This window comes from Haliotis cracherodii, unplaced genomic scaffold, assembly GCF_022045235.1.
Source record: "Haliotis cracherodii isolate W230 unplaced genomic scaffold, xgHalCrac1.p SCAF_11, whole genome shotgun sequence".
In the NCBI taxonomy this organism is placed as follows: Eukaryota; Metazoa; Mollusca; class Gastropoda; order Lepetellida; family Haliotidae; genus Haliotis; species Haliotis cracherodii.
This window is the reverse complement of record NW_027266266.1, coordinates 34,842,941-34,857,490: the sequence shown is the minus strand read 5'-3', so window position 1 is coordinate 34,857,490 and position 14,550 is coordinate 34,842,941. Positions and strand designations below refer to the sequence as shown.

The 14,550-nt window shown below is 39.7% G+C and overlaps 1 protein-coding gene across 1 annotated transcript; it reads right to left on the bottom strand.

Moving 5' to 3' along the window:
- Positions 1 to 6,115: 6,115 nt before the first annotated feature.
- LOC139456427 (large ribosomal subunit protein uL23-like) lies at positions 6,116 to 14,512 on the bottom strand. Its single transcript, XM_071238133.1, has 5 exons — positions 14,432 to 14,512; positions 11,550 to 11,766; positions 8,072 to 8,248; positions 7,037 to 7,106; positions 6,116 to 6,175 (listed from the first exon to the last, which is right to left on the bottom strand). Exons 1-5 carry the CDS (start codon positions 14,457 to 14,459, stop codon positions 6,161 to 6,163), a joined length of 507 nt encoding a protein of 168 aa, XP_071094234.1. The 5' UTR covers positions 14,460 to 14,512; the 3' UTR covers positions 6,116 to 6,160.
- Between the last annotated feature and the right edge of the window lie 38 nt (positions 14,513 to 14,550).

Here is a 14,550-nt window from a genome sequence, read left to right as displayed (position 1 = left end):
GTGAATATCTCTTATATTACCCCCTAGACATGTAGAGTGGGCGACTGAAGGGCCGTGTAGGCAGTAGGCAGCAGTGGTATTACTTATCATACGGTCGGTAAAGTGATTGAGCCTGGACTAGACACAGGTTACTGGTGGTGTGAGTATTGGTCACTGGGGATCACGACACACATCCAGGCCTGGGGCCATGTGCAACCCTAACAATATTAATATTCAGTAACCATTTGTACCATCCAATCCACATGGCTAGGGTGGATTTTTTGTATGGATTAGATGCGAGTTGCAATGGGTAGTTTGAAGGATCTATGGCTAAGTTGGCTAACTGGGGGGTTGAAGTGTAATTTCGTATGGATTGGTAGGTGTTCTATGTCAGATGTGAGGTCCACATATAATTCCCTTAGAAGAATTTATGGCATACATGTCCTCTTTGTTTATGTAGAAAACAATAAAGTGCAACATAATGAATACATATGTCACGAAATCACAAGACAGTTTCTTACCGTCTGTCATTCAATATTACATGGGAATGTATATATGTCAGTGGTGATTAATGACTACATAATAATATTTATTTTAATAATGGATTTGAAATAGCTTCCATGTCTCATGTATGTCATGCATTGTGTTATACACTCAATTAAGTTGTCATGTATTTATTCTTCTTCTTCCAGAACTTGGATTTCTGATTTGGTGTTACGCTGTTGACTCCCGGAGCCACAAGCTCTTCGTCACTGACAACAACTGATGATATATATGTGGCCTTAAAACAATGATCTGCGCGCCATGGGATGAACTATGGAGCTCTTTACATTATGTAATAGGCATAGGTTCAAACGGCGCAATAGAGAACTCTGATTGATTCAGTGTTTATTATTTATTTGTTGTCATGTTGTAAATATTCTCCATGTACATCTATTTCTAATCACGCAATGAGAGATTGATTTCATTGCTCTTGTAATTCATACCTCGCATTTGTAAATAGTTTTATAATAACTCTTTTTCATTGTTTAAATAAACATCGTGATTGTGTAAAACTGTTTTTCTTTGTGCTTATGAACATCACTACACTGTCAAACCTCCTTCCTCAAAACGAACACATATATACACTACTCAATACCAGCTACGAATGGTATGTTTTTGAGGTTAATATAACTTAATAATAGATTATACAAGAGCCATTTTTGGTCCAGGGATAAACATAATTTATGAAATGAGGAAAATCTTTTCAAATTTTTGTCTTTTTCGTTGTGAGAAGTGCCAACATTTCAACAGTGCGCTCGCTGACGTAATTCGCACAGCAGTTGCAGATTGCGATTGTAAGAAGTTTTGGTTTAAGATAGAAGCACTACTGCATAACTGTAATGAGAAGAAACATATCTCGTCAGGGAAGTGGTTTATCTATCTGAAAGATTTACTACATCCGACTCATTGTAACAGCAGTGATGGGTTTTATGTAACTGTCAATGATTACGACACATGATGATGATGAATGTACTTACTGTAACATTATCAATAATCTATGGGAACGTATTACCTTAGTTGAGATTGAGAAATCAAATGAAGTCAGTTAAAATAGTCAAATTCCCGGGTACTGATGGCAATCCACCCGAATGTTTCAAACACGTTAGTTCAATCGAATTGAATATTCCATGCTCTGTTGGAATGTCGGCTTGTCGCCATTGTATAAAGGAGGATGTTTATGATCGGTATTATTACCGTGGTGTTTCTTTGTTAAAACATTCACATCTATCCTTGAATCCAGAATAGGGATTTGGCTACAGGTACAAAAAGTATTAAATGAATGTCAAGCTGGTTTTAGACATGACTATTCAACAATTGATAATGTATTTGTCCTTCAATCTTTATGTCAAAAGTATTTGTGAAAACCAAAACACAGATTCTATGCAGCTTTTGACTTGACAGAAATGAGCCTTTGTGTTTACTTCTTATGAAAGGTGTACAAGGGAAAATGTTTATAATTCTAAGATATGAATGACACGCTTGTGTTAGAATCGGAAGTTCGATCATGTGAAGTACGCCAAGGATGTATGTTGTCATGTTTTATTTATATTTTTCTTTATGAAAGAGCTAGTATATCAAATGAAAAAATGTGGACTGAAGGGTGTTTTTTTGTCTGAGATGGACTAAACGATATCATGCTGCTATTTGCAGATGACGTAACATTGATTGATGACACTGTAGTATCATATTATATGCCTCCAACGAAACAATGATGTGTAAAAATGTTATTGCAACAATTAGGGCCTAGAAGTTAACCTAGAGAAGTCACAAACTGTTGTTTTCAGAAATGCTGGATACCTAAGAAATACAGAACAATGGCCATGATGGTAGACATATGAAAGTAGTAGCCCACGATAATTAGATATGGTCTCACATCCAGTAATTAGTAATACAAGCAAGAAAGGGTTCGTTACCTATTCTTACCGTTTTAAATGATTATCCAAATATGTCTCAAGAGGCAGCGGCTACAATATCGCACCAGTAAGACAGCTTCCATATTGTTATGTGGTTCGGAAATATGGGGTGTCACTTCTTGTGCAAATATTGAAACAAATCAGAGTTTCTACTTAAAACGATGTTTGTGTTAATAAAAAGTATCCATCTTACCCAAACTCATGATATGACATGTTGAAATCACAGGATGAAAACGGCAGCCACAACTGGATTACGCATGTTCGTTTACTGCCTTTAGAAACTGGATTTACAAATGTTTGGATCGCACTGGATTGTGGTAATATATCTAATTTTATAAAATGTTTTAAACAAAGATGTAGAGACAGATTCATAATTGGCATGCTAAAGGTATTCCTTCATCATTTCTAAACCATAATTCCACATAAATCTGGGTACTTGAACCTGAGAAATATATTATGGAGTTATGTCCAAATAAAGATCTTACATATACATATATATATACATATATCATACATCCGCATATTATTTAAATTCCGATGTCTGAGCAATAAGTTGGGTATTCAAGTTTCGATACAATGACAAAGTCAACAATGTTTAACTGAAGTGCAATAAATGTAATCATTCTTTCCATTTCCTTGCAGCTTGTCCGTTTTATATGAAAAACAAGACTACATCCCAAGCTACTGTTACATCCATCGATCACAATATTGCTATATATTTGGAAAGAAATCTGCCTGTATAATGCATCTTATAAACCTCTAACGATGTCACTGTTATAAATATAGGTTAGATTTTTCTCGGGTAAACCCGTAAAGGAGTTATTCCCTCAGAATGCCCGGGTAAGCGGGCATTCCGTGAAATTTAACGTTTCATAAACTTGCCTCTTGATGTGAACACAATTGTTTGATGATTGGTTAAAAGTAAGAAATTTGTTTTAAACATGAAAATTCCACGACGTGCATCGAACCTGCAACCTCACATATCGCGTTAATTTTGTAACTCACTGAGCTACTGGGGCAGGTGATGAGAATTTGTTCAGATTACCATGTCAGGACTCCCATTCGTGACAAACTCGTGTTATTCCGGGACAAGCCGAAAAGCGACTCGTGCCCCTCTCGTGGCCATTTTTGCGACCGGGTTCCGTCTTAGCGCAAACGGGCATACCTAAAACACATTGTCAACTCATTGCGTAATCGTTCACACATTTTCCCAATATATTATATATATTTCAGATGCAATTTAAAGCACATCGGGACGTGTGGAATTATACAGTATGCTTGAACACATTTAACTGTGTCTTTGTATATTTTTAGATGCACGACATATGTAAAATCAAAAAATATTTCTGAGGGATTCTTTGACGAAGAATTTTAAATCATACGCGCATTCTGATTGGTTTGTCGTATTTTCGCACATAACATTCATCGGTAGGGGGACGAGTCTTCTTGCAGGTTACGGAAAGGGGCGAGTGGTGACGAATGCAGGACTCCATCTAGTCCAGGCTGCACGTGTTTTTTTCTCTCGCACGCTTTGAACCAATTCGTTTTTAAAGCGCGATACTGTGCTGTTACACTATAGGGTATGTCGATATTTTCTTATTTTTCCTGGTGTTTCTTGCATTTAGACGGTTCATAAATAGGCCCTCCCCTATTTCCCTACTCCCCGGGTTTACATTCTCCGTCAAGACCTCGAGGGGAGTTTATGTCCATAACATAAGTATTGTATTGAGATGTAGAACATTTGTCCTACCTGTCCATGTGCCAAAGTTTTTTATCATGTTTCGTACTCCTTACCATGTGGCCTTAGATACCAACTAAACTTCATAAGCGACTGAGCCATAAATTGCAGGTGCGAAAATAGCATTTTCTGAAGGAAGATCGGTGTAGTGAAACTGCCTATCGTTTAGGTCGAAACCCTGCTGTAATGGAAAATTGCATCATTGAAAGTTTCGGCTATTATTGTAGGGTGGGTGATTTAACTGTATTTTACAGCCCAGACTTAGCCCCAAGTGACTATTTCCTGTTCCGGCAAATGAAATCTCCCCCACGTGGAAGACGCTTCCAGGATGACGAGGACATAAAGGCTGCCACAGAGGCGTGGTTAGAGGGCCAATCTGTGGATTTCTATAAAAGTGGTATTAAAAGCTTGAAGGGCAAATGGAATAAGTGTATTGAGTTGAATGGAGATTATACTGAAAAATAAAAGTGCAAAAGACATTCTGCGACTTGGTCTTATATTGAAGTTGCAAAACTTATTGAACGCCCCTCGTAGGTCCATGCGTTAAGTGACATTGTTTTGCAAAAACAGGATTTTTTATAACAATTCTGCTACAATAGTAGCCGGAAAAATCATATTTATAGGCGATGATTTCCTTATCCCCTTTCATTTTTCTATGTAATAAGACCCGGGATCCTTTTCATGTTGAAAACAAACGTTGTGACGTACTTCATAACCAAACACAAACTTTTGTTGCAGGCTATACAGTAGGACGGATATACAAATTGCAAATCCTTGATTATCCAATCTTCTCACTCGGACTGGGCGATTGTTGTTTGTTGTTTAACGTCCCAGACGGCAATATTGCAGCATCCTGGACCAGACCAGGGCTTAGGGTAAAACCCCATCCACAAGACACCGACACACCTCAGTGCGTGCAACTCGGCCCTGCGAATTCCTGGGTCCCTCTCAACACTATTACGACTTCAGCAACATGAAGGCCTGGGGCCTTTTCCCGACAAGGTAGCTGCTCTGTAGGTCAGTCGCAAGACCAGACAGATGAGGAACTCTGTTGGTCAGTGATGATGCCGCCCGGCAGATGTTCACAGGCTGACATCACACAAATGAAATAATGCCGAACAGGACCTCAAAGCAGGAAAGGGGTTCAAACATATAACGCTTTTACCACTGGACGACCCTACACTCATTCCCCATGAAAAAGTTCTTTTTATCATTTTATTTTTTCTTCTAATACATAACTCTGTTGGACAGCTCTTTCTCATGAATATATTTCCCCGTCCCTAACTTGGTGACAGATTAGATAGAGCTTTTTGGAAAAACTGAGAGTAGTGAAGTAGAGATTAGATGTTCAGGGTGAACCGTGATTCGAACCCACATTCATATGTTTCTAGTGTTACCAAGGGATACAACTCTGCACATCGAATTGCAGAACCTAAGACAACTGACCATCCCTTGCCCTGCTGATCACTTGATGAATAGGTGACAAAAAACAGGGAATGCAATGGTTCACTGATTTGAATTTGTTGTCATGAAAACCTTAAAGACAAAAAAATCCAAAATAGCAAAAAATCACCAGTTCATGGCTACACTGATATCAGTGCGAAGTTCGATCATGAAATACTCTTTGGAGTTATGATATGGAAACAAAGCATAACAGCGTTAGAAATTGGCACTAGTCCTGTAGTCCTTACCAAACTGCCCAATAGTAAAGGTATCCTAAGGACTAGTAGAAATTAGCCCATTTTAAGGGTTCTGCTATATGTTATCATCATAAGGGCTAGAGGACAAACACTGTTAGTTTCTAACCCTGCATAACCAATCCCCACCTTTACGGTGAGGGATACTAATATACATCCATACTTAGTCCGTTCCAAAAGAGATGGTGTGCACATTTTCCATTTCAAACAAGACAAAAAATTTGGACAAAATAAGCAAAATAATGTGTCTTTTGTATTTTTTTTATTTCCCCTTTTATAGTTTCCACTGCTTAGATGATGCCAATCTGTAAAGAAAAGAAGGTGTAATAAGTAAATGCAAAACTAGGATAACCAAAGAAATATGAAAATAGCCCACATGTCATGGATGAATCATTTGCAAATATGTTGCTGATAAGGAACTAGTTCTTCGTATTATCAGTTTCATGCCTTTAATAATCAGTTTGCCCAAGTATTGAGGGAGTTAACCTGTGTTAAACATGTCTCAGTTTCAGACACTTTCAGTGTCTGCCTTCACTTTGAGTGGGTTTGGTTAAACCCCGCTTTCAACAGTATTCCACTTATATCAGGGCATGTCAGCTTCATGTGGGAGGAAAGCCCCAAGTGACGCTGGTCTCGCACATCTACGACTTTGGTGAAACCCACGAGCAAGGATATGGTCCTGACAAACCTCGAAACAATCAGTGCCGAACCGGGATTCAAACACGACCATAGGTTTCTGGAGTGCCCAAGGAACACAACTCTGCACAGTGAATTGCAGTGTACCCCTGCCCTACTGAGGCTTAAGACTAGTTATCATAATTGACACAGAACAAACAAAATTCTTCCTTTTCAATGTTGATTCTGTCATCAAGCAAGCAGACGAGCATACACATACTAAGTGATGTGATGAAAGAAGCAATTTTTACAAATGTCCATACATTTCCTGCTTCACATGGTCAATAACAACCTTCCTTGTACATTTGATACCCATCAATACTACATAGATAACTATAGACCAGGGGCATCCTGAAACATGCCCTAACCATGTGTTTACATCAAATGTCACTACAATTGCAACACAGAAACTAACCGTCCCTACCATCTTGCCACTAAATCTCAACTTCTAATGCCACTCTTAGATATATTTATCAACATGCTGAACTTGCCTTGTTTGCAACATCCAGAGCATCATAATCTGATGCTAGCCTCACGTAAGCTTTCTTCTCCCCATCAGGTCTGAAAATAAAAGACAAAAATATCACGCCTATTTCACAGACAGTTGAAATCAAATCTACATCTGCATTTGAACAATGTCAGTAAAAATGTGGTTATTGGAGAAATAGATTGTCCCCCTTGAATTGTGAATTCATCCTTTCAATAGAACCATCCAATGCTTTATAAATATAGGAAGTAAAATCATGCTGCACCAAATATATGTGCTATCTTCGCAACTATGTACTATAATGGACAAAAATACCCTGCTGTTTCAGGCCAAATGTTATGCTAACATGGCCAAGCAAGTTAAATTACCAAAAATAAACCTTGTTTCAGTTACCATGACACTCATCAGAGACTAAACGTGGGCATCAAACAATGAGAAGAACAAACATGAATCCTTTACTTCTATGTAAAGTAAATCAATCATTTGTATTAGTGAGGGAATGTTCATTAAAGCGTCAGTAATATTCCAGCAATGTCACTATTTCGCTTTCAGTGAATGAAAGCATTCACTTTGGAGGTTTGATGTCAGGTAATTGACAAAGTCTGACCACCCGACCCATATTTACAACAAGCATGGGGTACTGGGGATCTATTCTGACCCTGACTTCCTTCAGAGGTCATGTGGATTAGAGTGAGTGTTTGTTGTTGTTTAATGCTGCACTCAGCAATATTCCAGCCATATGACGGCTGACTGTAAATAATCGATTGGACCAGACAATCCAGTGATTGACATCATGAGCATTCATCCATGCAATTGGTATATGATGACATGCATTGTATTATTGTATTAGAGAGTATGGTATTACACCTCTTTTTAGCAATATTCCAGCAGTATCACGGCAAGGGACACCAGAAATGGAATTCACATTGGGTTTCTGGCGTGACAAGCAAACGCTTTAATCACTAGGCTACCCCACCGCCCCCCACGTGTATGCTTACTTCTTACAAACATGCAGACAGGAAATAAAAAGAGTACATACCTGACCAAAGTGTTTACTTTAGCGACTTCAATATCATACAGCTTCTTGACGGAGCTCTTGATGAGGGGCTTGTTGGCTCGCTTGTCCACGATGAACACCAGAGTGTTGTTGTCTTCGATCTTCTTCATGGCAGATTCAGTGGTCAGGGGGAACTTCACAATCTTGTATCTGTCCAACCTGAAGGAATTACCAGAAGGAAATTAGAATTAGTAAAATCTAATCTAGTAAATTTTTTTTTTACATTTGTATACTTATCCTGCAATACTCCTTAATGCAGTCACTGCTTACCTTAAGACAACAAAAAGACAGCACACAGCAATGTTCTTGGGTGAAGAAATAAAGTTGTTTCAAAGTACCACTCCATCACCGCTGTCATCTGACCTTGATGACATGTCACCTTCCTCAAATCACTAAATCGGCTTAGCTTAAAACACATACTTTTGAGGTTTCTGAAGCCAAAGTAGGGAGGCAAGTCTTCGACAAGTGGGTCCTTAAACGTAGTAATGCTGGATAAGTATACAAATGTAAAAAATATTTAGATTTTACAAATTTTTTTTACTTATCCTGCATTATTCTTATTGCATCTGTTCCGCATACATATTTAGTAATAAAGAAAATATTAGCTAGGCAGCTAATTCTTCACTTACTTTGTCATAGAGCCAAGGCCGGACAAAAATGATTGTCTATTTTTCTTCCACTGGCCGAATCTCAGAAGACTGGCTCTGTATAGGGCTAGTTCATTACTTGCGTGGGGGGATGGTAACCTGCTGGGCTACTACTACCAGAGGACCAAAACTTTGCATGCCTTTCCGACTTCCTCGAGAGGCACATTGCAAAGGTAAATGACTAGCAAAAACTGTGTCTGACCTTCAAAAACATCCTTCCATGATCGTTCTAATAGAACAGTTGCTGTGTAATGCAAACGCACTGATCTTGCGAGAATTATTCAAACTCCTGCTTTTTATACGGACCATCGCCACTGTCATGTGACCTTAATGACAAGTCACCTTCCTCACATCAACGCCCTGATCTCGTGAGGATTATTCGCCCGCAGAAGATTCAGTTTGGTGATCTCGTAAGCCTGAGGATGACTGCGCATAACCATAGAGATATGGTGTTGCGACTACCTTCGGTATTGGACGTAGGAGAAACAGGTATAAATAACCGCTTCCTCTGACCATGTCTAGCGTTGGAGCGGCGGATGAAAACATTGATGCTGGTTCTAAGCAGTCTCAACGTGGTGAGGCGGTAACAAGGTGGATGCTTCAGATAACGTTCGTTGAACACGGGGAGATTGTGGATCATTCTCGTCTCGTCCAAGTCCTTCTTGGGTACCAGGCAAGTGTGAGAATAAAGCCCCAGTGTTAACTATGGGGTGTGAACCATCTCTACAGCTCCTTTCACCAACAGTATGTATGTTGGATTTTAATAGCAGATTGGATAATTCCAAAGCGAAGGAGCTGTGGTCAACAGTGGAGTTACCTCTATGACTAGACCGTAACAGTCTATAGTACGCTGAGTATGTAATCGTCCTTGAGAATGGTCCAGTTTTTCCAGAACAGATTCAGTCTCCTGCCTATGGGGGAGTCGCCAGGCATGAGTGTCGAAAACTTCAGCGTTTACCCCTCTTATCACCTCCCCTTCCCTGGTATTTACCACGACAGGATTGATAGGCTTGATGTTGCCTCTGCCACGCCCTTTCAAAGGAAGGGAATCCTGGTCTTGGCCTTCCTTGAGAGCCACGCCTCTAGGCTTATAATTGCCTGACTTACCGGCTCGCTGAGATAGACTATGAGAGACGTGCTCTAGAGCCTTGAGTGAGGTCGTCATTGGGAACTTTGGCCTTCGATATGTTCAATGGACAGGGAAGTAGATGACCAAGGTTGATGTAGCAGCTTGAACTCTGATGTGGACAATCTGACACTGTTGGAAATTAGCCATAGTTTGGAAATAATGTTATCAGATAGGGTTATCCTCTGATAGATCCTGATCCACCTCATGCGTTGACGATTTTGGTGCTGACAAAGGTTTCAGTACACAGCTGATTTCCGAGTTTGTCATCCTTTGAATGTTCTCATCTGAACTATGAGCTTGGGCTGCGACCGCAACCGCATGGATAGGATAGGAAAATCATCCTTCCTAAACTTGGGTGGCTTAAATGACGGAGCAAGTGTAAGCTTGGAGAAGTACTTGTCCAATGATCTTATCATGTCTGTCACCTCGGATCCGCTGGCAACGATGTAGGATGTGACCATATAGTGTCCCTTTTATCCAACCTGTTACCAGGGGAGGGCGCCACTGACACGAGACAGTCTGCTACCCATCCGGGTACTTGTGCTAAGCCTAGATGTGTATTCCACTCCACAGAGAAACCGGTGCGTAGCGCCTCCTCTATCAGAAGGCTTTGATGACCTGCCTGGCGATAAGGAGTGATGCGCCGATGTCCATGTACGCGCTGGCGTACTAGCGCTGCCCAAGGATGTATGTGTGTACCAAAACGCCACATTAGGCACCGATGTAGGCGCTAACACTTGTGCCATAGTTGTAGCCGACAGTAGACTGCTTAGCAGTAGGCAAGCGATTCGCTAGGTGTAGGTCTATGAGACGCAATGACTGGATCATGGCTAACGTCTACGCTATCCCCCATCAAGGCGTCTTGAAACGCAGACACCGATGTCGCTGGGATCATAGATCTTGATGTCCCAGGCGCCTGAAAATTAGGAGCAGCTACGATACTCACAATAGCCTCCGGTAATTGGTTCGTATAAAAAGCAGGAGTGGGACTTTCTTTACCCAATACAATCGCTGTGCGCTTGCTTTTAATTGTTGTAATGTAAGCAGTGAATGCATTGAGGAGCAATGCAGGATAAGTAAAAAATAAAGCATTTTGTAAAAACAGCATAAAAGACGAATCTTTAGTAACAATTGGGCTAACTACAAAACTTAAATTCTTAGAAATAAAACTTGCATGACTACATAAATGAACAAGAAGCCAGATAATAGCTGCAACAAGTGCAACAAGTGCACACATCGTTTGTTGTTTAGCACCACACTGAGCAATATTTCAGCTTCATGACAGATGTCTGAAAACAAAGTCCGGGCCAGACAATCCAGTGATTTACATCATGAGCATCTACACATTTGGGATATGATGACATGCATCACCAAAGTCAGCAAGCCTGACCATCCAATCTCGTAAAAATAAGACGCCCGTTACAGCAAGCATGGGTTGCTGAAAACCTATTCTAACCTGGATCTTTAAGGGTCTGAGCACTCATCAAACTCTTAGTAAATCTTTCTGGTTAGGTTGTATCCATGCATTGTAACCACCATTTCAACACCCAACCATGTCGATTGAACAATGAAATGGATGCAACCATTCTTTCCCAGTAATACTAATATAGTTCACAAATGTTCATATCCTGATCAGTATCTCAACTGTAAAAGTAATTTCGAGATTTTCTTCAATGGGAATTACCTGTCCCTTCGTGCAACACTTTTACGGGGATATCTGGGAGCTCTGGGCAACTTCATGGTCTTAGGCCTCCTGAATTTGACGGAAGTCCTGGTTTTCCTGTTTCTGTTATCATGTACACCACGAAGGACGGCTTTCTTTGCTTTCAGGGCCTTGTCCTTGGCACCTTTAGGTGCTGCTGCTGCCTTTTTGACAGGCTCAGCTTTTGGTTTGTCGGCCTCTGTAACAGTGGGTGTGATATTAATCATGAAATATAATAAATTTCTAAAATAGGTTTTCCTTACACAACAATTATAACATTTACCTTTATATCTAAGTGAGTGAGTGAGTTGTGTTTAACTTTGCTTTTAACATTATTCCAGTTATATCACAGCGTGTCAGCTTAATGTGGGAAGAAAGCCCGAAGTGATGCAGGTCTCAGACATTTACCACTTCGGTGAAACTCACGAGCACAGGTATGGTGCTGACAAACCAAGAAACATAATTGGGGCGATTTGAACCAAACAATCATAGGTTTCTGGCGTGTCCAAGGGACGAAACTCTGCAGCGAATCGTGGCGCCTTTTACGACTGGGCCATCCCCTTTAAATCTATAACTCTGTGGATTAATCACATGTGAACGATCCTCTTTATTTTCATTTCTCACCACAATGCAGCTAATATTTCAATAAAATATTCTTTCTACAAGAACACGAACAATGCAATACTGCAAGGAGTGCTCAAAATTAAAGGGGGTCCTAGGTTCCATGTATTGTGCTGTGATAGTATTTGAATGCTGAACTTGAGGCACCCCCTTAATCATTAACTGTTAATATTGGAATTGTGACCAGGACCCCTTGACTTTCATGACTGTGTCCACTGGTGACTTATTATCTTTCCCAAGATCATTTAGTATGGCAAAACATGGCTGCTAAGTCCATATTAACACAACTATTTACTCAATGGATAGAAAGAGACCAGTCTGGGCTATTAGACTTAACTATCTTAATAACAAGCATGGTCATTTTCAAGCCGTTCATTAACAATAGTGTTGTGTAGAGTGTTCTTTACTATCAGATAACAGCATCAGTTCTTTGGGCCACAGGTTAAATATCCCCATGTCACGTTTTCTAACCTCACCTCTTTTCATTTCAGTTTTCAAGACCCTAAACAATATGTAACCATACACTTAAAAAATGCAATCAAGGTAGACGCTTCTAAGCCCACTGAAGACTTCAAAGTGTTCACCACTTGCTGTTATGTTATGTTACAAATTAAGCTACAGGTGTCAGGTGGTGATATATTCAGTAAGCAATGAATACCCAAAAACATACTTTTACACTTATGCACATCTTCATCTGATAACTTTGCATCAGAACAACAGTATGCATCTGGTTGCTGTTTGTAAACTTCTTGACTGTAATGTCATGTGACTGTTCATATTGTGCATCTAGTTTAAACTTGAATGTCATGGACAGGCCTCAAAGCTGCGACTACAACGGTCGCCAATGCAACCCAAATTTCAATTTGTCTAAAATTCAGAGGTAGCCAAATGACTACCTTCAAAAATATCTTGTGGTGACTAAATTCTATAGCTACACATATGTAGACACAAAAATAAACATTTCTGCTACCGATTGTAGTTGCAAATAATCCCTTCTTTAAGTCAACAATGAACCAAAATGCATAAATATTATGGTAATTAGTATTTTATTTTAGTTGGTAGTTTTTTGGATAAGCAAGGATATACCTATATAATCTAGTAACATAAATTGCATCATTGTTCGCGTCACAAATAACAAAACTCAAGTACAGCATGTACAGTTTCCACCAATATACAATTCCAAGGCTAGTGCTATGACTTGTACATATAATAGTTATTTCATAAAAGATAATTTCAAATCCTTTTGGATACCTACAATATTGGCTCGACTTCTTGATGTTACCACTGGCTACCCGGAAAAAAATACTTGCAGCCATATGGCTACTTGGTTAATATTTAAACTTAGAGGCCTGATGGAGGGGCTCAAAATTATGTGACTGTAACAAGATGGCACCCGATCGACTCGTCCAGCTTAGCATTATCACTGTAAAATTAACAAGACATAGTCATTATGTAATCCAGTGTTAGCAAAAATAAATGTTCTCAAAGATAAAATGTAATTTTAGTGTATTGTGATTGTTGTAAGACACATAATCGGAAATACTATTTATGGCCTCGAAAACACAGTACGCGAGGATATATTAGACCCATAAATATTGAAAACAACCAATTGTAGCACAAGTGTACTTTGATGGTCATTCCCCTTACTATTATACCTACTCCGGGCACATGACATTGTACTGAGTAGGTACAAATCCTCAGACTCCCAATAGACCAGTGTGCCAGTCAAAGACCAATAATAAGATCACATAACTCTGCACTACACAGTGATGGACAAAGCATTATTCCCAGGATCATTAAGCGACAAGAGGTACAGGAACCGGTAAGAAATCAATGCTATTTACTGACTGTATGTACACTCACATAACCATGTCTCTGTGCTAGTTGAAAATGTAAACTAACAGGCATGATCCGTAATCCGTCACACGCGTGCACAATTAGATTTAAACCATCAAGTTCTTTTTGGTCGATTCAACCGTCATTACCGATGTCAATAACAACATAGCTATTACTTTCATACATAAAGTAACTTTTATCCAAGTGTGTACGATCGGGCTTTTTCAGAACCAACATGTGCCTTCACCCTATCAATTTGTTATGGGCTTGATTGTAACGTGATGCGACACTTCTATCACCATATTAAACTACAATCCACAAGTGCGATAATTAAAAAGGGTATCGGTATACTTATTTCTTGTGAACAACGTTTATTTTTTCAGATACATATCATGTTTTGTACGCACTTGCCGCTGGCTTCTTCTTAGCAGCCATGTTGGTGTGAAAGAGACCGAGTTGGGGCTACACGTGCTAGACCACGGTGGACGGGCACTTGCTTCCGTTTCCTTAACTCTGTTGCGCATGA

Bases quoted from the DNA above. Each gene is read 5' to 3' on its own strand.
- LOC139456427 (XM_071238133.1), bottom strand. From the start codon at position 14,459: ATGGCTGCTAAGAAGAAGCCAGCGGCAA. The intron at 11,767-14,431 runs GTGCGTACAAAA...CCACTGTTACAG, and splicing joins TAAGAAGAAGCCAGCGGCAA to AGGCCGACAAACCAAAAGCT. The intron at 8,249-11,549 runs GTAATTCCCATT...TAATTCCTTCAG, and splicing joins AGTGTTGCACGAAGGGACAG to GTTGGACAGATACAAGATTG.